Below are 25,780 nucleotides of genomic sequence, written 5' to 3' on the forward strand. Positions count from 1 at the left end.
TTTTATAGTCTGTTAGATAAGTGAAAAAATATCGAAAGTGTACATAAATATTTTATTTCCAAAACACTCATACATGTTACTCCAATTAGCTGATTAGCTACTCACATGACGTAATGGAAGCTTGGCACACTCATCTCTCCATAACATCACCCCTCAGATCGCTTCATGCTCTTCATTATTTATATTAAATATTTCATCCATTTCTACACGATCCGCTAACGTAACGCTAAACATGATGTGATGCATTTAACTGTATCCATCCGACCTTGTTTGACCTACATGATAACTGTTTATGCACACGGAGGCCATCAGTCCATTTCTTCCAGCAGCTGCACAGTTTCCCTCAGATCCTCCACAGCTGCATCCACATCTGCTTTGGTCGTCCGCCTGCCCACGCTCAACCTCAAGGCGTTGGACGCCAACTCTGAGGGGACGCCACAGCTCAGAAGGATATGGGAAGGCCTGATGGACAAACATCAGACACGTGCCGGGGAGTTATGTCACAGCGAGGTATATGTTGTCTGGAGAAAAGCAGGTAAAAGAGGGGACTCTTTTTACCTGTTTCCACTGTCTGAGTGGCAGGCGGCGCCAACGCTGGCCAACATCCTCTTACAGTTGGACAATACCCTCCAGCCTAAAGCAGGACAGAGAGAGAGAGATTAATCATTCAAGGCCTTTGTAGCTTACAAATAGCCGAGTGCAGGTCATGAACCGCCTCTGACAAACATTGGTGTAGGGTTAGAGGACACTGTTTTGGACTGGCGGCCAAAACAGACATAGGACAGAGGCAGGAAAGCAATGACATCACCTTGTAATGTTGGACCCAGGATGGACACGTTACACGTGTTAGGTAGGATATCAGAGCCAGGGTAATGGCTGTTGAAGTGGATCTTGTCTTTAAAGACGGCCTGAAAAGGAAAACATACATATACTGTATGTAGAATGGTAAGCAACAGAATAATGATAATATAGATTCTCACACACACACACACACACACACACACACACACACACACACACACACACACACACACACACACACACACACACACACACACACACACACACACACACACACACACACACACACACACACACACACACACACACACACTAAGGTTTATGCCTGCCGTAGACAACGACCTCAATCACACCAGAAACTGATAACATCACTTTTGACCTTTGACCTTCATCATTCCTCCAAACAGAATCAAATGTACCTTCAGTTGTTGTTCCAAGTAAAGTTTGGTACTTCGCATACGACTCTCATAACCTGACAGATTAGAGACCACCAGTTCTGCAGCCTAACAGACACACAATAAATCAGTCACAACAAAGCATTGTTCAGTCTTTTAGATGGACTAATAACTTAAAGCATGTGAGAGTTTAATAGAGTTTAATTTACAACATCAAGTGTCTGTCTTCCAACTGGGTATCTACTATAAACACTAGTGTTTTGGACCAAATCATATTGTTAAAGATTTGTAACAAACTGCCCACTAAAATATATGCACCGTGAAATCAGGAAGATAAAACCTCATGAGTGAAACATTATTTCTAGAGAAAGGTTCTAAAAGTAACATATATGGAGCAGAAAACATACCTTTCCCAGACCAGCAATCATTGGTGTGTTTTCTGTGCTGAAATATTGAGAAAACCAACCATTAGATTATATTTAGATTTTGGCTGTTGTTTCGTGTACAAGTGAGACCGTGTAGAATGTTACCCGGGTCTGAAGTTTCTCTCCTGTCCTCCTCCAAACAGCATCGGATACAGCGGTGTTCTCGTGCCGGGGCCATTCACGTACAACGCACCGATCCGAGGGGCATAGAACTACAAATACCACAAGCCGACCAGTCAAGAACACGTTTTCTTTTTTGTCATGCCAAATCAAGATATCCTATAGCACAGCTCCCTGACCTTGTGTCCCACTATGGTGAGGTAATCCACTCCCAGTTCACAGGCATCGACTCTGATTTTCCCCAGAGCTTGAGCAGCATCCGTGTGGAGCAGGATCCTGAGCCGGTCATGCTGCTTGTTGAGAGATCTTATTCTCTGGCAGATCTCTCTGACTGGCTGACAAGAGGAAGAGGTTTCAGCACAATAGACTGTATTTTAAATCATATTTAATATATGATACATGGATTTCAACTGTCTGCTTCCTGAGCACCGAGATTGTTCTATTTGAACATAATGCATGAGAACAAAATAGAAAAGTACTGTGATGAGATAGTAGAGAACATAGAAGTGGCCGTCGGGTTTCCAAGCCTCGATCTCCGTCTTACCATGATGACTCCTGTCTCATTGTTAGCAAGCATGATTGAGATGAGACAAGTGTTGGGACGCACCGCAGCAATGACATCCTCCACCTCCACTTGGGCTGTCACCTTCGACACAGGCACATACGTCACATCTGTGACAAGAACACCCAGACAAGTCAAGACAGGGAGTGACAGAAGCTAGTTTTAATCAAATACAGCTTTACAGGATGGGCCCCTACCTGCTTTGCCATCTTTCTGTAGGTGCTCGGCTACTAGTTTGACAGAGTCGTGTTCCACGTTGGAGGTGATGATGTGAGGAAGGCCGCCGCTTCCATTCCAGTGTCCGTCAGCTTGCTCTGCAGCCCTGCAGCTTCTCCTGAAGTGCTCCACGGCAGTGTGGAGCACCAGGTTGTTGGCCTGGAAGAACATTTGTTCTGTATGAACCACCGTTGCCTGCATGACACCACTTGTCTGCACTAATACTTTCCAGCATTATCGAGAGAACTGATAAACTACCAGTAACGATTTACCTCTGTTCCACCCGATGTGAAAATGATGTCCTCTGCTTTACCTCCAACCATTCTCGCCACATTCCCTCTGGATTGATTAATTATTGCCTTGGCTTTAACACCTACAAATAAAATAGATTCATACAATAAGTCCTTTTTTTATTGTTTGCATGCTGAGAGACATTATTGATCAGGTGCTGAGCAGGAATCAGGTAAAAGCAGCATAAGCTCATGAAAATAAATTATTTTATACACACACAGCTTTCCAAATCCACTTCAATTCAATAACTTTTGCATGACGGTTTCAGTATTCCTCACCTGCTATGTAATTGCTGCTCGGGTTTCCCCAGGCGTCCTGGAGGGCTTCAGAGATGGCCTGGATCACTTCTGGTTCCAGCGGAGTGGTGGCATTGTAGTCCATGTAGATCCTACATTATAGTTGGGTTACATACATTGGAGAGAAACATTTTACTCAGTTCATGTAGTGTGTTAAAAACAAAAACATGTGCATTATGATCAAATCCATCGAATTTTCCTCATTTGAATCAGAGTGAATGAGCGACGCCTACCTGTCTACATTCATTTCTGAATAATGTTGAAAGGTATGGCCAGAGAAGGTGTGACCCTTCCCCGCGGTGACGCCATCAGACTGTTGGGCCATGATGCTCCTGGGAAGAGACAAGACACTTAGCAGGATGTTAGATTTATTACAGTCGGGCAATATTAGCATTAGATTTCTAAACCCCGGATCAAAGCTTCTATTTATCAACTTTTTAAATGCGTGATGGTTGATAGGAGATGTTAGAAAATAAAGACTCCGAGAACAGTGAATGGACAGCAGGTGTAGCTGGATCTTCACGGTTCACATAGTGTCAGCTACTCAACTTTTAATCAGTTATCACCACTTAGTGTGTCATTAAGTGTCTAGTTGACTCTAGAGGGTTATTACACTTATTTAGCAAGCAAACATTCAGCGTTAACATAACACGCGTCCCAGTCTCTCTGTCGGCAGCAGACGTGTCATGGTTTTACTCCGCTAGCTTAAGTTATCGCGTAGCTTCCTGGTACCAGCTATGCTTACAGTTAACAAAAACACGGGACTTGTAACCGGAGCATTAAAACCACCCGGCTCATCTCTGGCAGTGTCAGCCTGACCGGGCTGGTATTTAGCCAGAGACACGCTAACTCACTGTAGGTGACGTAAACGTCTGTTAACTTGAGCTAACGCTAGCTAGTGCTGCTTCCTCATTTAAACAAGCAAGGTTACATGAATCTGCTATTAAACTCTCAAGATGAGTCACGCATGTTATCGTTCGTATGACACTGGACACTGAACTCCTCGGCTGTGTGTCTAACCTTGTGAAGTGATGCGAAGGTGTCCTGAGTAGTTTTAACGAGTCTGTATCAATCATTCGCTAGCTAGAGAAGGATGAGGTGGTACTCTGCTGGGTTGCCAGGTTTATTTAAGGGAAAGCTGCAATTTGAGACGTCAGAGTACACTCAAAACCATTTTTATCAGAAACAGTTCAACGTTTTTATCTACAACTTGTGCTAAATTTAACTAATTCTATTCATATAACTTTGGGGCACAAGTAAAAGCTAAGACCATTCTCTCTTATTTTGTTTTTACCATTTCTTTAACAAGATAAAGTGTTACTTAGTTTGAAAGTCCGCGAAAGTGGAGATATTTGTCGTGCCAAATTGAAAATGAAAGATAATGTCTATTTCAATCTAGCAGATGATTAGTTACAATAGGACCATAATTAAAATGCAATATAAACGGTCCCAAAACGCTGGCATGCAGACATGGCAACTCTGGATTCTGCTTCCATGGCAACCGTAGCATGACCATGCGGGCAGTGCCTCTACAACGTGTTGGGTGGAGAACGCAGGTTACCTCGGTGTCATTTTCTATATACGCCCTGGGAAAGGCTCCATTATGGTTCTCTTTTCTTTCTTTTTTCTTTCTTTTTGTTGTTGTTGTAGTATATTCAGTAGTCATAACTACAGTATATGCTTATTCTAAATAAAGATAACAACTAAATTAACTTTAAACACGACTCAATTTAATGGATTATTTCTTTTTTATACACATTATTTTTAATTTGTCCATAAGGATTTCCTCTAAAGAAGAATATGTGCTCTATTTGTGAATTAATAAAACGATGTTTCTTTACAAAATGTAAGGTTCCGTGATTCCAGTATGTTTTGCTGCCATTTTAGGAGTTTTAAGCATATTTTGATGATTATCAGGATCGTGAATTGCCAAGGATTTTGGCCAGGATAACCTTATCATGAAATTTTGATACCATCTCAGGTCTAATTCAGATATGCAACTATGATGTATGCATATGGATGTAGTGCAATGTCAAGTCTTTATTTGGTCATTTGTGTGTGTGCTTCATGACTAGTGAGCACTAGGGCTCGTCATCATGGTACCCTGGTCATCATAACTACCTTAGTTGACTATAACATCATTTCTAAAAAACTTCACTTTGATCAAATCTGAAATCCAAAACTCTGGAGTATAAAACAGACCACATTCATGTTGGGCCTCACCATGAGAATGAATGCCATGCATCCTATAAAGAAGAGGAGTCCATTACTTTGTGTTGCATAATTTCCATGTTTATTTAATAGTGTACACAAACATTTGACGCTAAACTCCAACACTCAGAGACACTGACTGAACTACTGCCCATTCAAGATTTTGTAAATGGGTGCAACTTTATAATACACTGTTCACAGCAATCATGTTTATATACAATGCAAAATAATTTGAAGAAGGAAAAAAAGAACTGTACTGTTGAAATTTGAAAATAATGTGGAAGCACAAAACTGTCAATGATGTTCCTTCAAAGGGGAGGGGAGGGATTAGAAAAAGTCGATTTTGTGAAGGCTGCCAGAGCGTGATGGTGACGGTAGATATTGAAAAGAGTGACAGTAAGGTTACCTACAGCATTACTCTGTATAAGATGCAATGCCTAACAGCGCCACGATGAACCAAGCTCCCGTCACACATCAGTGGACAGATTATTACAGGTAAATCCCACAACCTCCACTTGATTCCCTGATAGTAACCGACCCTACAATCATTTAGGAACCAAACTGTGAAAACAAAAGACAAGTCCACAGAACCGTTCCAGCAGAATAAGTATTTTCAAATATCCATGTACATTCAGTGTGATTTTATTTTTTTGTGTAACTGCACCAAGAAAACTTTGGTTGGCTCAAATGTGACGCACATTAAAAAGGCCTGATGAAAAACAGAAGGAATAATCTCAGCATAGAGATCAGACTGGAGCAATCCCGGGATCACGTTATGAGATTGGGTTTTAAAGGAAGTCGAGAACGGAGTGCTTGAGGCAGTGTGATGTACAGTACAGCAACGATGATGCTGAAGCTGGATGAAAATACATCTGCGGTCTCTGACACGAAAAGTCTGTGATAGACTCTGACCATCACAGGACTTTGTTACATAACAAACATAACAGATAAACAGACATTTGAGTGCTTGATTAGCCACAACTACTGACAGTCGTGCACACGAGTAGGATTGTAAAATGTTTTGATTGGATCCCTTCAAAATATGTCCACAACACAAAGAATAATTTCCAACTTCAGAAAATATTCTCATAGTAGGGTAAGGTATGTAAGAGCAGCGGAAATTAAAAAACACATACTGCTGTTGTGATGTAATCCCCTGCGACAGTGTAACAGTGTAATGCTTTGAGATGTAATGAAGTCAAAGGTGACTACCGTCAGTGAGCATGTGCTCTAGGCTGGCTGACCTGAGACATGCTCATCAATCTAACTTCACACAACTTTCAAGCTGCATCTGTCACTAGTTATCGAGGTTCACTTTCAGATTCATGATCGATTTGAATGGACAGTAAATGCATGAATCACATGAATGGATTAAAAAACAAAAACAGGTGTACATTGATTTTTCTTCCCCATTCAGAGCATGATTGTATAACACAAGCCTGAAATATGTAGTAGGATGTTTTTTTAATGTATAAACATGGAGAATACTCTTGTGTTGTGGACATTCTGTATTATATGACAGCTGATTGCCATATTAGATATGTAATGTTTACATTATTTATACCTTGTTGTCTGAATATGTAAGTGATGACGACGATGAAAAGCGGGAAAGCGATGTGATACGATCTGCAGACACTTCCAGAACAGTATTATAGCAGCATGGAGGATGTAGTTTGAGAGCAACTGGTGCAGAGGCATACTGTGCAGTATGATTGAAAAGAGGCACTACATTTAATCAATATACATATCATTCAGAAAAAACAAGTTTCTTATTCTGTACTGTGAGGAACAGTTACGTCTGATCATTTAACAAGGTAGCTTTGTGCAGCTGAGGATGGACAGACCACCTTGATATTCTCTACCTTTTCAGATGTACAGGATATTAGTGGGGTCAAAGGTCAGGTGTGACTATCCTAATCTTAAAGGGGATAGTAGTATTCAAGTAATCTTCAGCACAAAGAAAGTGGCCAATCATAAAGTTATTAAATAGCATTAACAGCATGGGGACAAGGTTGTATTATCCAAACATTTAAGGAACTCATATTAAAAAGTGCGGTGTGCAGAAATTGCACGGTACTACTACTTTAGAAATATAAATGTCTTTGTAAATAAATACATGCAGAAATAAATAATAAAGCTGTTAAATATCTAAATATATCACATTTTAAAACAAATAAAATTCAGGTAGAGAATGAGATTAAACTGGGAAGATTAATGGTGATGACATCTGATTACTTATTGTGTGAATGGAGATGCCCTTGGTGCTCCTACGAGTAGCTAAAACGACACGGGATGATCAAAATGCCACAAGAACATGAAGTCTATGATGATATGCCATTCCCTTGCCAGGCTGTGTGTGCTAAAGTTTCTAAGACGTTTCAGGAATAGGAGGCGGATTACTCCACGTCAGGATTCATGGTCCAGAAAGAAAAGAGAATTATTCTACGCTCAACTGTGATTTTTCTTTTCTTTTAGCGTGTATTTTCGAGCTGTACGTTGTATGCAAACCAGAGTAGACACTGTATGTTTATTTATATATATATATAGCTGTAGAGAAGAGAGGAATCTGCATGATTTTTTCTATTAACTGATGCAAATGTAGCAATGTGTTCCTCACCGACATGGTAAAAATGAATGTCACTGCATTGTTTTAAGTAGTAAATGTATAAGGCTCGATGTGCCACTGACAACAACTACAGTACATTACCATACGCATGTAATCTGACACAGGAAACTGTTGCTACTTCCTCCGTGTTTCTTCAATCGTCCAGCTAGGAATAAACTGGTACAGCACAGTGACAGCTTTTTGAAGAGGTTCTTCAGACTACAAGACTCACAACGCAGCAAAGGCCTGACACGAAACGGGCGCTTTAGGTGCTGAGGACACTAGTGGTAAACCGAGAACGTACGGGGGAGGGGGGGATGGTTGTTGGTGACTGTGGTGGGAGGGAAGGGTGGGGCTCAGCACAAGGGGAGGGATCAGGACAAGAATCTATGTACATCTTAGTCTCTGCTCTCATCCTTCTCTCATGAGATTTGTCCAGAGTCCTGTTTCACATCCTCATCTGTCCGGCTCGTCTTCTCGACAGCTTTGACCTGAGACGCAGAAAGGAAGAGGCATTTGTATTAAGGATGCATTTTCCAGTTACAAGTGTATCTTTACTTTTACCAATAAAGTAGTTTCTAACCTGATAGTTCCAGCAAGGAGAGGATTAAATGCATACAGCCAGTCATGCATCTCTTTGTCGTTAGTGGCTTGAAGCAATATTCCACGATGTTCTGTACACACAGCGAATGTGTACGGGGTCTGGGGAAAGAGCCACAAAAACTTAAACTTCTTATACCAGGTTTTCACCAATAAGGAGCAGAAAGAGGGAATGTTTAGAGAGTACCAACCTTCAGCATTGCCTGCTGGTCCTCGCTGTACTCCACCTGGGCAGAGGAGAGGTTGAGGATGGCCCGCTCCACAGAGTCTCTCTCCGTGTTGTAGATGTAGACGTACGGCCGCCGCACAACAACGTAGCGCTTCACCCATCCGTTGGTGTTTGGCTCCAAGAAATGTAAGTAACCCTTCTTTGACACAATGGGGCTGCAAACACACAGATAAAAAGTCAGCACACGCGAAACCAAGTGATACAGTCTCCACAGCAGCGAGTGATACAGACACCGGCAGACACACCTGACTCTAATCTCCTGGATGTCAGGGACATATTTGCGTGTTCGTGGTTTGGTTTCAGAGGCTCCGTTGACGGACTTCTTGGCCTCTGGGTCCTGCAGGGTGTCAGGACTGGGGCTGACGGCACGAGAGCGCGGCATAGGGGGTCTGCCGTACAGAAACAAGAGACGTGTGAGTCCTGGTAGCAGAGCAGCTACCTGCACCGTATGCAGCCAAAGTACTCTGCCATGACTGAACCATCAATGGTGAATCAAGTTATCCCACTACAGAATAATAACAATAATCGCTAGTCTTAGCAATGACCTGAGTCCAGTGTCGCCATAGCAACCCTCAACCAGTGAAGGGCATGTTGAGGAGGGTGTGATTGTGTTGAGAGCAGAAATTGAAGGAGAGTCTCTTAGCAGTGTGACGGACATCTCTGAGATCTGTAACACAAACACACAGACGCATGCTCGGTCAACTTGAGAACACATTTTTCATTTTTCACGTGTAGCTTTAAACCTCGTGTCTGAGTGCTACCTTGCTTTCACTGGCGCTGACACACACATGGCTGTATTCTCGGTTGAAGGAGTGAGTGAGCAGCCGCAAACACTGTGTAGAAATGGACAGGGAGCTTAAAATGTCTTCTCAGGTTACATACAAGATATATTAGAAAAGTTAAATCACATCTGTAACGTCAAAAGACTGTACATCAAATTGACATAAATGCATATAATGTACACTGAGGTACATTCAGATCATAGAACGGGACAAATTCTTATCTGGCAACAAAATACAATCAACACTGCACTTATGTCAAACATGAGATTCTGAAGTGAAAAGTGATGATGGCTGACCTTGGCAGCGAGCTCCCTCTGCCTCTCGGTGGTGATTTCAGAGCCGGAGCTGACCTCCTGGTCGACCTGGGGAGGCTGAGGAGAAGCATTCAGCTCCTCAGTGACGCAGGACTGCAGGGAATCCTGGGCCATAAGCAGGGTAGACTCCAGTTTCTCCCTCAGGAGGAGGTAATGTTTGGTCTTCTCCACCTGAGAGAAAAACGCATCACAACCGTTGACAACGTCCCTCGCTGAAACGTAGAGAAAGTAACTGCAAGCAACTAAAAATGGTAGAGCAAAACAGGTTATTTGACAAATTCCAATCTGGTTTCCATCAGCAGCACAGCTGCTTTCAATACCATAAATCATAATATTTTATTAGATAGTCCGAGGAAGTGGGTAGGGAAATCTTGTGCTGTGCAGCTCTTGAATGGTTTTCTTTCTATTTTTCTGATCGTAACTTATTTGTATCCATTGCTGAAAAACTGGTGTTACTCAAGGATCTATCTGGGGTCCTGTCTTATTCTCCCTTTGCATGCGTCAGTTCTGCTGTGTGTCTTATCATTGCTATGCTGATGATGAAACCAATTTCCCACATCACATACTTGTTTTCAGAAGATCATAAATCGGACGTCTCAAAGTTTTCTGCAGTTAAATCATGACAAAACACAAGTTCTTGTCTTGAAATTTGACATCTGTAGTTCTGTTTCCTGTCTTCTAACTTGATTTCAAGAAAGCTACGGCTAATTTTATATTCCCAGTTGAGCTTTAATTTTAACTAAGAAGCATTGCACCATTAAGGAAGAACTGTAGCACAATTGCAATTTAATCTTAATAATCTGCAGCATGATTTTAAATCCCCACACCATTCAAATATGATCGTAAAGTTGTATTTCATATTTTACAGATTTCCTTCAATAACCTTTGCTATTGTTGTTGCTGTTCTTCTATATTATGTTGTTTTTATTCACACTGTATTTTTTATTTAGGATGTACAGTAATCCTCATAAGTGCTCTGTGAACTGATCTTTCTTTACTTAAAACCCCGAAGAAGCTGAGGCTTTCATGTCAGCATTCTCAGACACATTTATGGTGCAGCCTGTTAAGTGCAGCCTAACCAAAGGTAGGCTACACACATGTTGAAAATATTATAAACACACCACGAGTCACCACACCTGGTTAAAGCAGCGCAATCCATATATATGCTGTAATATATGTAAATCAGGGGCTGAAATCAATTTACCAATGTGGACCAATAATCAAATCTCTATTCTTTTAGATGTTTTAAAAGTGCAGTGTGCATCGAGAGGTCAGTTTGCAGAGTGAAACCACCTGAAACTTGCCAAGTGTGTAGGAGAACTACGACTGAAAAAGTACTGAAACAAATGTTCTCACATCTTGAAGGAGGCTGAGTTTCTCCAGCTCCCACTGGTGGTCCAGGATGAGGCTGTCGCTACGGGGCCTCCACCCAGCCAGGTTCTCCTCCCCGCGGACGTAGGCTACTGAGGTGTCCAGCACCCGCCTGCGTCTCCTCTGCATACCTGGAGTGGTTGGGTGCAGCGTTAGAAATGTTGCAGAGGTGAGCTGAATGCCAAATGGTGACTTTGTCTTGATTCTCACCTGGGCTTCCTGCATCTGCCAGGTTACATAGGCTGACCTCATAAACTCCAGTGGTACGGTTTCTAGAAGAAGGAAAAGACAGAGCTCTTCATCAGAAGAGAGAACACAGGAGCGACTGGATGTTTTTCATAGTCTGAAGTTTGGGACTCACCCATCTGCGGCTCTCAGGCTTCCAGTACCAAACAGGTTTCGGATAGAGCGCGACGCTGAGAGCTTTGTGTCTCGCGAGTAAAACACCATGCAGATATCTTTGGTTATGATTGCGGGCTGGGTGCAGTTCTCCATCTGCAAGTGACAAGAGAGGAGGGATTTCTGACACTGATCCACTGGAGGAAGTCACTCTGATTCGCTAAGAGCTTTTTCTCTCATGAAAGCTGGCACTGTGCTGTACCTCCAAGTAGGCTGAGAGGGTCATGTAGATCTTCTCCCCGTACGGAGTGACTCGGTTTAGTAGCAGCGAGTTGTGCATGGAGCTATCCCACGCAGCCTCGAAGCGGTAAAAAGTCCTGAGGTGATCCAAGTGACAAGAAGCCAAGACAATGAGTCAGCAGTCAACAATTTAAGTCCTGAGCTCTACATAAAAAAAATATTAGCACTCAGAGCTAAACCCATGCTAAAGTCTGTCAACATAATTCAATAATCAAAAAGATTTCACAAACAGAAAGACGAGGACTTAACTCTGCTACAGTGACAACATGATTTTTTTAAAACAATCAATTTACTTTTAGCATTGTAAATTATTTAAACATTGTTCTATTTCTAAAATGTCAGGACAATAAAAGTGCCATGAGATACTTGTGCATGCAGACTGACTGAGCTGATGGTCTGCTTTGTACAAAACAGCACAGAAAAGCAAAGAGAGCTAGGATGACTATTAGAGCAGAAAAGGAAAGGGGGAGGAGAGACAGCCAGATGAAATGAGGGACAGGCCAGTGAAATACCTATGGTCATCTCCCAAGGAAATGCTGTGAGAAAGAAGAAATCGGCAAAAGAATAGAAAAGTGAGAGTCAGGAAGTATGTTGTGGTTGTGTTGGCTTGTGTGGCTGGGATGGTGCTTGTCTTTTTTTTACACACTGTTATCTCATTATGTGAACACTGCCACAGATGGTACAGCTCACCCAACAGAGGCCGTTGAGAAATCCAGTGGAAGGTGCTGATCGACTTGATGCAATTTCTCATCCTGCTCTACCAACGAAAGGTCAAACAACAGCACATGGCCGTTCCTCAAGCAAAACAATACCGCTTTCTGTTATGCCGGTGATTTACTCCATACGTTAATATACACGATTTTTCCCATTTCCCCCCGAGGGGAAATAATCACACACTGAAAACAGTTATTCCTCTGGCCTGAATCCCGGTACAGTCTTCAATTTAAAAAAAAAAAGATAATCCAAGCATGAATTCTAAAAGGAAACTAATGTTTCTGTGAGCCATAAAAAACAGGCTGAATGGACTCTTCATGAGGTTCAGATGTTGGGCCCGCTGGCTTTGGACTGGGGTGACCTTGTGGGAAAGTGAACAATGTGTCACCCAGAAGAAAGCAAACAGCAATGAACTGAGTTGACTCTGCAGTAAAGAGAACTCGCTGCTGCTCCGTGCGAACGACGGGGAACTCGACGTTGAGATGGCCTCTTTTTTAAGTAATTAGCAAGTGCATTAACTCTAACACTCACACATCACACACACACACACACGCATCTTTCCCAGTAGTAGAAAAGTGTTCGCTTACACTACAAGGAAGCAATTTCCTCTTTGCACTACACCAGCATGTGCTTCTCTGTGTTTTACTACCTCCTAAAAATGCAGGGAGCCAGGACTGAAGTCATGCTGCTGGCGTAACATGTGAGGCGCCGTTTGTTTCTGGTGTTTGGCAGAGTTTCGCCGAGGTACGAGATTTAAAAATATTCACAACATTGCAGCAATTTTGAGCAAAGTGCTACTGGTGAGGTAATGGTTCACTGGATTACATTTTAATAGTTGCATTTTAATAGTGTGCCAGAGTGGGTACTGTAAATGATGTGATCCATATTACAACACTTGAGTAATAGCGGATGACTAGTGTTCCTGTTCTGTAGCTGTGATGGGAAATACTCTCTCTCTCTCTCTCTCTCTCTCTCTCTCTCTCTCTCTCTCTCTCTCTCTCTCTCTCTCTCTCTCTCTCGAGGTTAGAGATGACTAACAAAGTCATATCCATGGATTCAAAATATTGCTTCACTGCAAAGGTCAACAATACAAACATAATAAGCAGAGTGGAGTAGAAAGTGTGAGTTTCCTCAGCATGTTAGGAATAGCCTTACTAATAGCTCAGGACAGGATGCATCTCTTGCCTTTGTTGTTCAAATTATCTGTGTTGTGATACTGGATCACTAACACCCTCTGCTGGCACTGGCAAGTACTAATACCTCTAACCCATACTGATATTTTCAGTACAAATTCAAAGGGAGCACACTCATGTTGCATGTGACTCTGCTGTTTTTAAAAATGAATCAACAGCTGTAAACAATCAGAAGAAAGGCAGAGTGTAACATTTTAAAATTCCTCTTCTATCCAAAAGACAAATACAAGTGTGACCTAATATTTATAGCAACATTTCTAAAATCAGCCTGTTTGGAAGTGGAAACAGAGTGATACTGGCCCCACGACACCTCCAACAGAGACACAGCTAAGGACAGTCCACATGAAGCAAAGCCAGCCATGCAGACCCTGTCCATCATAGACAGCAGCCTGATAACAGACACACACGCCCCGACATGCAGAACCACATCCCTCACTTGTCAGGAAGGGGAGAAAACAAAGGCATGGATGCTGGCAGTAATGGCAGACTGGGAGAAAGGCTGAGTGGGAATGACAACAGGGCGTACAGGAAGTTAGAAAGATGAGGTGTTTGTGTAACTTAGGAGCATGAGAAGAGAGGCAAAATAATATACCTAGGCATGTCCGAATCAAGAAACTGTCTGCAAAAGCAAAAAACAACATTCCGTTAGTGGACTGGAGGGAGAAAAATGTTAGCATCCATATATACCTTGATGTTAGTCTCTGCAAGACTGAGCAGAGACCACACTGGACCATAGCCTGACCCGGTGCTGAGCCCTTAAACACAATTCTTGGCCACTGAGGCTGTAATTGAACTGCACCTAAGGGTGCAGCACCGTGGTCAAAGAAAGGCCAGTCGAGCAGGGCCACTGGACAGTGCTGCGTGGAGCGTTTGGTGGTTTTAGATTAAACTCAGGTCTGGGTGGTGGTGTTGCTGGTATTGTGAGGCCTTTTGGAGTGTGGTTGGGAAAGCCGAGGGATTAAGCAATGAGCCAAAAATAGAAGGTAACAAAAATCATAAGAATGGCATATATTACTTTGAATATAATCATTTTGACTAAAAGTCATTAATAGAAAATCTACACTGGTATTTGTTCATATAGTACGTTGTGATTATACCGGATGATACATGCTTTCACTTCACGGTTATTGCGCCACCATACAGTGGGGATGTTAATGGTAAGTGATTTTGGATGTTAAAAGATGAACCACTGAACAGTTAATATAGATCTTTATGGCAGTAATTACAATATTTCTTGAATAAACATGTTACCTACATAACATTATGGTGACACACCGTCTTAAAAGAAACCTACTGCCCACTACTGGCTGGCTTTAGAACAACCTAAAACATTATTTACTGTCACAGGTTAAGTACTTGGCACCGAGGCCCGTTGTTTGTAGGATTCAATCAGTGAAGATGGAATGCTGTATGTCCAATGTCATCCCAGTGAATCCAAGTACAGAGAGCTTGAAGCTTCATTTTACACTACCCCGTGGTACATGCTGCTGCAGTTACAAAGACATGCATTTTAATGTCATACCGTTGTGCTACGGTGTTAGGGCTGTTCATTCAGCTGTGAGATACAGACAGTTGAGGGTGCTTAGTTAAAACGTGTGACTGTTATATGGTAACAGGTCAGTGTTGGGGTTAGTAGATGTAATCATGGCTGAGAGATGAGGCGGGTTAGAGGTGAGGTGGTAAACAAGGTGAGATGCAACATGTAGATGCACTGATGGCAATCAAACGAACGAAAAGCACAGATTAGCAACGAGGAGGGTCGCACAGCCAGCATGGACAAGTGAATTCAGGACTTCTAATGTGGCAGAATCAGGGTTGAATAAGTGCTGTTAAATAGCTCTCCCCTTTACTCGTGGTCACATGGCCTCCTGCAGTTAGTGAGAGGGAACTACACTCATGCAGACACGATATTATAAAAATATAACAAACAAAAACTTGTCGAGGTTTGCTTTAACATTCAAGTTGTGCCTCTTCTGCCATGCTTTTTTTGGAAGCAGCTGGTCCACTACTGTCTGCCATGCATTTGCCTGTGTTTCCAGTGTTGGAGCTGCCACAACAGTAATAAGGTGAGGTCATCAGATAACACCGGTGTTGACAATAAAATCAGGAGCATAGAGTGGTTTCCAAATTCAGCGAGCTGCCACAACCTTAAACAAACCTTAAACAAACAGATATATGGCCACTAATATTGAACTTCCACAAACCATGTAGATTGAAAATCTAATAAAACCTACAAAAGACAGGTTGGTCCAGTTTTATACTCCATTTGCAAAGATCTTTTCATCAAATGTCTCCACCAGTACGTACCTGTCATCTTGCATGGGCCTCACGTAGCCAGCAGACAAGATGTTGAGAGAGAGAATATTGGGGTCAATGATGGTCTCATCAGCTTCAGGGGTGTTGCGGAGACGACCTACGAGGGCACAAGTGCCTCAGTTAGAAGAGCTCATATGCAAGGGAACATCACCGTTGGTGTGATGTTGTGGTTTTCAGGATGAAAAAGTCTGACCCAAACTTACCCACAACAAGCTCACGGATTTCCTTCCATTCCATGTCACCTCCTGACTCATGTACAATGGTAACAGTGATTCTCCTCTGGAGGCCCTGTGGTTGTGGAGAAAGAAAAGGAGATGTGCTTATGTTCATCCATCCACCATCGCCTGCTTATCCTGTTCAGGGTCGCGGGGGGACTGGAAGGCAGGGTTCACCCTGGACAGGTCATCAGAATATCACAGGCCTGACACGTAGACAGACAACTATTCACAATCACACTCACACCTACGGGCAATTTAGAGTTATAAATGAACCTATCCCCATCCTGCATGTCTTTAGACTTTGGGAAGAAGCAGGAGAACCCAGAGAGAACCCACGCGTACACAGGGAGAACATGCAAACGCAGAAGGAACCTGAACCCGGATTCCAACCCGGGCCTCTCTTGCTATGAGGCAACAGTGCTAACCAATGCGTATACAGCCCTGTTTATGTTCAGTTCATTTATAATACTCCACATGTCTCTCACAGTGTAACTGACATACCTGGTGCAGTAAGAATGTGCCATGACAAGGCATTCCTCCTCTGTGGTCCACCACTGTCGGGATGTAGCTGGGAAGACACAGATGAAAATAAGCTTAGCTGTTGGTTATGTGCCAGTGATAAACTGTGCTGGATACATCTGGTCCAGTTTTTCAGAAGTGATATAACTAATCCTGAACAATAATAATTTATGTAAAGCTGCCAAATCCTTCCAAACTGGATCGTGGTGAGGCGTGACACGGGATACTCACTCTCCAGTGGCCTCCAGCTCGCAGATCTCAAAGAACACCATGAGGTCATATTTGGAGTGGCAGGGTCCTGCCTGCGGGCGGGTCATAGCTGTCAGCTTGGTGGCTGGTACTGTGTGGAAAAAGGAGATAGAGAGTGTAAGACAGGTTCATAGCAGACCAGTGGCTAACAGCAAAGAGCTGCTCTACACCTACAAAGGAAAGAGAAAGGGAAGAAGAAAGGAAATCAGTGATGCGGTGAAAGAGAGGAGCCACTTCCTCCTGTAGAAGGAGCTCCTTTCCTTCAGCAGATTTAGAGGCAACTCTGCACTTCTCTCCACAAAGGTTTCTTATGATATTTCAGATTTTACATATGCATTCATAAACCTTGACTAGCTCTGGCTTTGTTGGCTCCCGCTTCGCAAGACTTTGTCGAACTAATTATTTTCTATGATTCCAATCTAAAGTAGTTCAACAAAAGAAGTTAGGAGCACGCTCAATTTGGTCAAAGCCCATGCAAACATAATATATATAATAAATATGTAGTAATTATAAATGTAGTATTTTATATAATGTGTTCTGCAGATATATACTGTATATTTCTTTAACCGTCCCCTCCCTCTTTGGGCTGTTTCTTTTCATGCATGCACATCTGGAGATCAATAAAGTCTCATCTTATCCTATCTTAGAGTTATTCATGACTGACTACTGTAGCAGAAAGGCACTGTGACCCATTTCAACAAGAGGGAACTGCAAGGAGAATCCACCACGCAGGTCCACAGTAAACACACAGTACACCAAAGATCCAATCCAACTGAATCCTGACACAACAAAACTACCTTTTTATATCAAATAGCTTCATTTTTAAAAGCATTACAGCTTCTACTAGCTGGAACTGTATTACAAACTAGTTGTTCTTTTTTTGGGACACTGTATCTCTCTCTCGACAGAAAGGTCATGCCACAGTGTCAGTTACAGAACATCAACCCGATAGCTGGAAGGACTTCTGTGTTATGGTTGAGCTATAGTTCAGCAAAACTGATGCTTGTTGTCACAGCAGCTTGAACCTCAACATAAAAGTAAAACATTGTGTTCTTTGAAATAGTAGTCAATTCACGAACTGAAATGTGGCATAACAGGATTTCATGTAAAACCAAGACAAACACTTGATATAAAAAGGCTTTCGGTGACAGGATTCTCTTGGATCCGACATCAATAACCAACCCGGCTTCTGAGCTTTAATAACTGAACAGATAGAGGTGGGCGGAGCTGTCAGCTGAGCTCGCTCGTTTCCTTCCAGTAAGAAGGAAGCAGCCAAGCCAGCCGCAGACAGAGCGTGGTCTGACAGCGAGTCCACCAGCGCCCCATTGAACACATCTGGGACCAGGTATCGGATCAGGTCCAGCGATTTCTCCCGGTCCGGTGAGGCGTCAGAGTCAACTGCTCATACCCAACAACATGAAGCTAAGATGACTTGACTTGCAGGCAGACCAATACAAAGACAATACAACATAAATAACATAACATAGATGATATGATTCAAGCCAACTAACTCTGAGGAATGTATTTACCTGGTTTGGACAGAGGCATCACTCGGGGGAACTGTCTTCTGCAGGGACGTAGTGGACTGGTAGTGGACAACAATCATGTGTCATTTTATGAAAACACAACCATACACATTGCATCTTTGTCTGTGGAGTAAGTCAGGTACCTGATGACGTCTTTACAGAGTGGAAGGAAAGCCTGTTTCTGGTAGTGTCCAAACACTTCAAACACAATTGGCTGAGTCTTGATGTAGTCAACAAAGGATTTGGTCACTTCAACAGCAATCTATAAAAAAACATAGGGATGTTAAAGCATTTTACCCATTTCACCCTCCCAGCTCATAGCTGTACAGACTGGCTGATACTTCTTACATTCTGCACGTGGTAGAAGCCAAGAGGGGGGCCGCGGCCGGTGTTTTTTAAGGGCTCAGTGGAGAAGGCCTCATCATGGCGGTGGATGAAACTGAAATCAATCCAAATTGCATTATTTGCATGTGAAACTCTCAAAGGAACAAAGGAACATGATAAACATTGACAAGCATTAGAAAAAAAAAGAATTAAAACATTTTTTATGAATTGCTTACTTAAACTGGCAGAAGATGTCAGCATATTCTGCAGGGATGCTGGAGGCTTGCAGGACAGTCACTCTGAAGGTAAAAACATTCCCGATCCTCAGGTGCTCCAGAGTTGTGTCAAGCGGGCCGTCCACACTCTTCAGCGGTTCCTCCACCTCATCTGCACCAGCTGTGAGGAAACGCAACATAAGGTTAGAGCTGGCTTTCCAGGTAGCCAGCCAAGTCAAGCTGGTCAGGCACAGTTGGTTTCTGGCAGCGTGAACCATGGATGGATGAGGTTTGAAACATCATGCTGTATTGAAGAACACTGTATGATTTGATATGATTTTAGTCCATAAACTCATGTTTACAATGTTTACTGAGGTAAGTAGTAGGGCCATTTTCTCAGAGACTTCCATGCAATCAGACTTCTTTTTGCAACCAAAGGAGTCGCCCCCTGATGGCCAGCAGAGAGAGTGCAAGTTTAAGGTGCTTCAGTGTTGGCTTCAATTTTCATAGCCAGAAATTGCTGTTCGTCTTTTGCGCAGGAAGTCTGGTGGCCACACACACACACACACACACACACCTCTAAACATAAAAAATCCATTCATTCATTAAATACAATTACCCTCACATGTGTTATTGTTGACCTCATCAGCTGAGGGTCCCAGTTCTGCGTTCTGACCCTCCCCCTCCACGAAGCGAAGCTCCTCCTGTGAAATCCCAGTACGGGACAGTCCTACAGAGCAGGACTCGGACTGGAACTGGAAAAGCAAGATGCAATAGGACTTGTTTAACATGTCGGTATGTAAAAGTGCACCTTGTATAGTCTACATACCGTTATTTTCTCTACCTTTTCATATTGCTGATCCTCAAATGAGATCTTGGCAGTGCCTGACTGCCTCACTCCTGAGCCGTAGTCGGGAGCTTCCTCATCAGCTGGAGGAAAACACAAAGCACCTTCACTTCACTCCCTCGAGAAGTCACACATAGCCTACCCTTTCAGTCCCTTCATGCCCTTTGTCTCAACAACGGTGTGGCTGAGGGCCCAAGCCTTACCTGATATGGCCTGCACCGCCACTCGGAGGAAGCCTTTCACTTCACCCTTCTCGCTGACGATGGCCACGCGGTGGACGAGAGGAACCGGGTACAGCAGGTTACTCAGATAAACAAAAGCCCTGAATGGGAAGCAGAAAGAGAGAGAGATGATAAAAGATTAGAAACAACCAAGCCAAGGAGATGGCTCACACTTGATAACATTTCACTGGACTGGACAACAGAACACAGAGCTGCAAAGCAACCAAACAGAAGCTGGGACTGCTCTTGCGACGGCCATGGCTGCCCTTTACTACCGCTTTGTGGGGGCTTTTCCTCACCATCTAGAAAATATGACATAATCGGGACATGTATGGGTCACATGCAGTATTTCCTAATATATATATATATATACTGATGAAAGCTTGGCGAGGCTAAGGAGCATGTGTGCAAGGGTCAACTTTGAATTCTTTAAATGATTGCAAAATCTTGGAAACCAGCTCACTACTAAGCTTGGAAGCGGATGATTTCCTCATGAGCAATGAATTCCATTCATGGAATAATGTTTTTTTGTATTGCTTAATGATTACACCCTAAAGCACTAACATGTGCATTGTGAACGTGCCTCAATATGAAAACACTATATATCAAATGTACCGATCCAAAATGAGGCACTTTGTATTTGAATTAGATTTGAGGGGTGGTGACAGACACTCTTGACAATATAAATGGGGGAACAGCTGCACTAGAAATGTTCCTATATACTTCCAAATACTTGATCTTGCAGTCAAGGACCACATTTCCCACGAGCCAACAGGGGTAGACATTTAAGGGTGGAGAGTGTGTAAAAAGGGAAAGGCTTATGACAAGATTGGTGAGGTGCAAAGAAGGCATGCTCAGGACAATAAGGGTGAACAAAATGCTTTCAACTTCTCGACTCAAAGGAATCAAAAGCAAATGGAACAGAAATCATCATACGGAACATGGCTCAGCTTGAATAAAAAGTGCCAACAGCTTGATATACTGTATGCTACACATAAAACCAACCAAAAAAACAAAACAACGAATGACACCAGAAATCAAAGTGCACCTCCTGGGACGAAGTGCTAATTTGTGCAAAAGAGGGGCACTAGCTCATCATCAGACGTATTCAAGTAAAAATTGACAAAAAAGGTCAAAATGAAAAGACTTGTGCTCTGGCATGCCTAAAAGAGACAGCTGCAGTAGAAACCAGCTCTTTCATCTTGAGATTTTGAGTCTTCCTTGAACACTACTTTGCTATTTCATATGAATCATTTCCAGACTCTTTCATGCTTATTCAGGTCTCACAGCGTGGTGAGAATATTTCGCTGTGGGAATCCTCTGTTATGCAAATCAGACCTGAATATACTCCATGAGACATGTCAGTGCTTTGGCTAGTGAACGGTCTTCTGTAAAAGCCACTAGTTTGCTTTTAGCCACATAGAAGTGAGACACACACACCTCAAGCAGCTGTTGAGCATCAACTTTGCTTGAATTTCCATGGAAACAAGTGGTATGAAGTGACCTTCCCTGGGCTGACTTTAAGAACTTGTTTTAGACGTAGAATTGTAATATGCAGGAGAAGCATTGAGTCTACGTTAGTGTGAAGAAACAGTTAGCAAAAAAACACACAAAAAAATATCATCAAGCAGCAGTCAAATTTGATGAGATTAAAGATAGAAAGCAAAGCCCAGAAATGTCTACTCAGTTAAAGAAAATCTGTTTGTGGTCTTACATTTGAGAACGTTTGTGTCTCAAACATGAGACACAGTGACAACTGAGACAGAGACTAGAAACAAAAGCTGCTACTTTGACTTGTTCTAAGCAAGCAGGACGTGTTTAAGAAGATGAAATAAAATTGTTTTAAAATCTCTGCTGAACTTATCCAACTGAAATGCCCCAACTCCATGTTGATATTACAGCTATAGATCACTTGTCCCAATGAAAAATGTTGATTTAATGTGCGTATTCCATTTACTCATGCACACAGGACTTTGTGAGGGCACCTTGTGCTGTATCTGTGTTGTGTACTGCTTCTTCAAAAATGTCCTTTCGTCTGTGCTGATGTCTTTCGAGGGAAACGGACCCTGTGTCTCAGCGTGAAAGAGCTAGTTTCCTCCAACCAGCATGCTCCCCGAAACCTCACCAACCTTCCCACTACACTGAATAATGGTGAGCGGTCGTAAAAGGGATCCTGGCCTTCGCCGGAGCCTCGGCAGAGCTCTCCCTCATCATCATCATCATCATCATCATCATCATGATCATCATCATCATCCTCTCCCCCGAGCTCCGAGCACGGGTCGTCCAAAAAGATATCGTCCAGGTCCTCCAACTCCTCCTCCTCCCCTCGACCCTCCCGCTGCGGGTCAGCCAGCTCAGTAATTTCAGAGTTGGAGAGGGTCGGGGACGGGGACGGGGTAGGGTCACTCATGCGCTCGCTCATGCATGTGTTGAAAATGGGGTTTCTGGTGCAGCCAGAGACATGGGAACTAGGTTAGAACAGTTAGATAGAAACACACTTGTTCAAACAAGAGGGGCGGTAGAGCGCCATATGGACTGGACCATAGGAGAAAAACGTCCTCCATTTAAAGGGATCGTTCGGGTGTTGTGAAGTGCAGTTAGAAGTGAGTTATTAATTCATAGTGAGTGCATTACCTACAGCGGTCAGCACAATCCCTGTTTGGAGAAATAGATGCACAGGAGCAAAGCAATGTAGTGCAGTGGATGAGGTCAGCAGCAAAACGTATCTTAGACACCTGTAAGAAAGGCTCACTTAAGAAAGTCAATGTCAGTTTAAGTGTATGCTATATTTAGAATACTTTCCCTGCTTTATCTTGCTACCAGCAGCACTTTGTGAAGGGGAACTGAAGCCGTTATCTATATTAGAATCAGTGTATTGTCACTTCCATAATACACTGTATATTTAGCATATAGAAGCAAAATGCAGTTCTCAACGAGTCAGAACATAAATATATAACATAAAAACAAAAACACACTCGTAACACATGATCTAAAAAATGTGCATCTCTAAAAGCAGTTTTGTAAGGAAAGTGCTGTTGTTTTTATGCAATGATTTTGTAAGCTTCAATACTGATACAGATTAAAATGAACACAGCTGTGTGCCATCTCATGGTGTTCTTGGGGAGAGGCTCTCTTCAAAGCTACAGGACTCCTTTGACAAAAACAGTCTACAGACCTACCTTGCAGGTCGATCACTGCCTCAATTGATTAGTTTGTTTATGTTATTGTGTGACCTTTGTTAATCCAAACTGACCCTTTTAAATCCCACAATAACGCAAACAAATTAACGATCGAGGCAGCAGTAGACCAGCGATTGTGTTAAAAGAAATTACTGGTTTTGTCAAATGTGCCTAGTGGCATTGAATATAACAGCTTCAGTTCCCCATCAGAACAAAATATCCAAAATGTAGCACACACTTACACTGATTTTGTTTAAAATACGTTTTTTTGTGTTCTGTCCTCAACAGTAGCTTTGCTCCTGTTTCTCCAAACTCCATCTACTGTATGTAATACACCAACTATGGATTAGTATCTCATACAAGTCCACTTCAAAACATCCAAACTATCGCTGAAAGTGAAAAAGATCTGCTCTCATTGTTTGTTTTAGTATGCACAGTGGAGACACAGAGTACAGGTGGGAGAGTGTGAGACAAGCTACAGAGGTTGTTAGGAGTATTTAACCGCTTTTGCTGAGAGTGCATATACAGTACTTATGTTTGGCAGGCCACGAAGATGATGATTGACATCCTGCATAAAAAAAGATTAACTTCCACAGAGACCAGTCACTTCCAGATATCACATCACATCAGGAGCATGACATGGTTAAGCAAAATGTACTGAGCTTATTTCTATGTGTTTATGTATTATTCTAACACCTTAGAGAGCCTAAATTCTGTAGTAACTGGTTTAAATGTTTCAATATTTATCTATAACTGCTGCTTTATCTGCTTTATGTAGACTACATATATATTATATAACATGTGAATGGTTGTCTCTCTCTACATGTCAGCCCTGTGATACCCTGTGTTACCCGCCTTCGCCCAATGCCAGCTGGGATCGGCTGCAGTCCCCCATAACTGAACTTGAATTGAACACCAGCCTTCAGTATGTAATGACAGACTCTGTAATGAAGTGGGCTGCAGACTACATTGTGACTCGGTTGACCACATGCACAATACGTGGTCGTTACGGCCAACAGCCTGCCATTATCCTGAATGGAATGACAAACACTGGGCTTCTGTTTGCTCGCTGTCATTGACCTTTGTGTGAGTTCAGTATGAATGCCTTCCTGTGCTGTCCATATACTGCAGAGGGTATTTACCTGCCGACCAGACGGAACCAAGGGAAGCGGTCGTAAAAGGGATCTCCTCCGCTCATCACATTATCACCGTCTTCAGTGGTATTGTTGGGCACATCAGCAGCGCGATCATACATCTCTCTCATGAGATCCAGCCTCTGTCTGCAAGAAGCAGCAATGATAGACACATTAAGTCATTGGACTAAAAAGAAGCACGGCGTGGATTTAATGAGAAATGTTTATACTGTTTGTTTTTATACTTTTTGAAAGTATTTCAGCAATATTTTGACCCCAGACTATTAAAATCATTGTGTAAAGACTTGGTGCATGTTCATGTACCTTAGTTTGTCTAATGTCCAATAGTGAGTGGCTCCATTTTTCTGATCCTGCACCTCCACGGCCACAATGGTGCGTGGGAACTGTCGCTTCTCTCTGTCCTTGTTGGCCTCTGGGGGCAACATGTCTGGGGGCAGGGGGGAGTAGAGGGTGTCTGTGAGCAGCACAAACTGGAACTGAACCTGCAGGGACACAAAAAGCATTGGTATGGTCAGAGAGCCTTACAGGTTTATGGTGGATATACTGAGAGGTGAAATGACAACAACATGTCTGACCTTCTTCTTGAGCTCTACGCTAATGGCATTGGCTTCTTTCAGGAAGATGGCATTCCCCCACAACAGGTCACGGAGAGAGGTGAACTGGTAGCACCGCCACTTACGAAAGCTCCACACAGCCAGCTCTCTTTCCCTCTCCGTCCATTGCACTGTGAGCAACGGGGATAAAACACCATCACTCGGTTGCTCGCCACCAACACAGATATGTGCTTATGTCCATTCATTTGCATTACCTTCCTCCTCTGGCTCCTCCTCTTCTTCAACGGTTTCTGGGTAGTAACGGTCCACTTGCTTCTGAAGAGCCTCCAACTTGCTCTCATAATCCTAGACCATTAAATAATGAATGCAATCAATTGAAATACACCTATAGATAGTACATAATCATAAAATAATTTCAGTTAGATCCAACTTCCTGTGGCTTTAATGATTACTGAACGCACTCAAAGCTGCTCATTACTGTACCAGTCTTTGCTGTTCCAGAAGGTTGTTGGCTTCCTCTCTTTCTTTGCGATACTGGTCCTCCAACTCCTGCAGCCTGAAGACAAAAACACAAGTAAACTAAACAGGCTTGAGAGAGGCGATGCACCACCTCAATGGAAAGCATGTCAGGAGCAGCATGCCTTTCACCGTGCAATTTACTGCATGCTTGCTTAATGTGGCAGCTATTAAGGAT

The 25,780-nt window shown here is 42.8% G+C and overlaps 2 protein-coding genes across 2 annotated transcripts in view; both read right to left on the reverse strand.

Moving 5' to 3' along the window:
• Positions 1-38: 38 nt before the first annotated feature.
• scly (selenocysteine lyase) lies at positions 39-4,221 on the reverse strand. Its single transcript, XM_084011934.1, has 13 exons — positions 4,127-4,221; positions 3,340-3,438; positions 3,089-3,198; positions 2,792-2,892; positions 2,501-2,678; positions 2,286-2,413; positions 1,921-2,076; positions 1,727-1,833; positions 1,604-1,640; positions 1,221-1,304; positions 809-908; positions 559-634; positions 39-462 (listed from the first exon to the last, which is right to left on the reverse strand). The coding sequence occupies exons 1-13, from the start codon at positions 4,180-4,182 to the stop codon at positions 309-311; spliced, it is 1,386 nt and encodes a 461-aa protein (XP_083868060.1). The 5' UTR covers positions 4,183-4,221; the 3' UTR covers positions 39-308.
• A 1,164-nt stretch (positions 4,222-5,385) lies between these two features.
• kif1aa (kinesin family member 1Aa) overlaps positions 5,386-25,780 on the reverse strand; it is a 38,986-nt gene continuing 18,591 nt past the window's right edge. The window contains exons 22-50 of the mRNA XM_084012201.1: positions 25,570-25,642; positions 25,341-25,431; positions 25,108-25,256; positions 24,836-25,014; positions 24,521-24,658; positions 22,329-22,643; positions 20,182-20,300; positions 19,976-20,061; positions 19,757-19,886; positions 19,153-19,312; positions 18,941-19,031; positions 18,736-18,854; positions 18,596-18,651; positions 17,049-17,157; positions 16,800-16,866; positions 16,284-16,368; positions 16,072-16,177; positions 14,357-14,383; positions 11,820-11,934; positions 11,580-11,713; positions 11,429-11,490; positions 11,204-11,349; positions 9,830-10,018; positions 9,513-9,584; positions 9,297-9,418; positions 8,997-9,140; positions 8,714-8,906; positions 8,506-8,624; positions 5,386-8,413 (exon numbers count right to left, since the gene is read on the reverse strand). Of these exons, the coding sequence (XP_083868327.1) occupies positions 8,371-8,413; positions 8,506-8,624; positions 8,714-8,906; positions 8,997-9,140; positions 9,297-9,418; positions 9,513-9,584; positions 9,830-10,018; positions 11,204-11,349; positions 11,429-11,490; positions 11,580-11,713; positions 11,820-11,934; positions 14,357-14,383; positions 16,072-16,177; positions 16,284-16,368; positions 16,800-16,866; positions 17,049-17,157; positions 18,596-18,651; positions 18,736-18,854; positions 18,941-19,031; positions 19,153-19,312; positions 19,757-19,886; positions 19,976-20,061; positions 20,182-20,300; positions 22,329-22,643; positions 24,521-24,658; positions 24,836-25,014; positions 25,108-25,256; positions 25,341-25,431; positions 25,570-25,642 (3,439 nt within the window). The 3' untranslated portion in view covers positions 5,386-8,370. The remainder of the gene's footprint in view (positions 8,414-8,505; positions 8,625-8,713; positions 8,907-8,996; positions 9,141-9,296; positions 9,419-9,512; positions 9,585-9,829; positions 10,019-11,203; positions 11,350-11,428; positions 11,491-11,579; positions 11,714-11,819; positions 11,935-14,356; positions 14,384-16,071; positions 16,178-16,283; positions 16,369-16,799; positions 16,867-17,048; positions 17,158-18,595; positions 18,652-18,735; positions 18,855-18,940; positions 19,032-19,152; positions 19,313-19,756; positions 19,887-19,975; positions 20,062-20,181; positions 20,301-22,328; positions 22,644-24,520; positions 24,659-24,835; positions 25,015-25,107; positions 25,257-25,340; positions 25,432-25,569; positions 25,643-25,780) is intronic.

The sequence above is a fragment of the Eutrigla gurnardus genome (genome assembly GCF_963514095.1).
Source record: "Eutrigla gurnardus genome assembly, chromosome: 6".
NCBI lineage: Eukaryota > Metazoa > Chordata > Actinopteri > Perciformes > Triglidae > Eutrigla > Eutrigla gurnardus.

What these genes read in the sequence shown, in the direction of transcription:
- scly (XM_084011934.1), bottom strand. Translation starts at nt 4,182, where the DNA reads ATGATTGATACAGACTCGTTAAAACTACTCAGGACACCTTCGCATCAC. An exon ending in CCTTCGCATCACTTCACAAG is followed by an intron (nt 3,439 to 4,126) that starts GTTAGACACACA and finishes GTCTCTTCCCAG; the next exon opens with GAGCATCATGGCCCAACAGT. An exon ending in CCTGGGTCCAACATTACAAG is followed by an intron (nt 635 to 808) that starts GTGATGTCATTG and finishes GTCCTGCTTTAG; the next exon opens with GCTGGAGGGTATTGTCCAAC.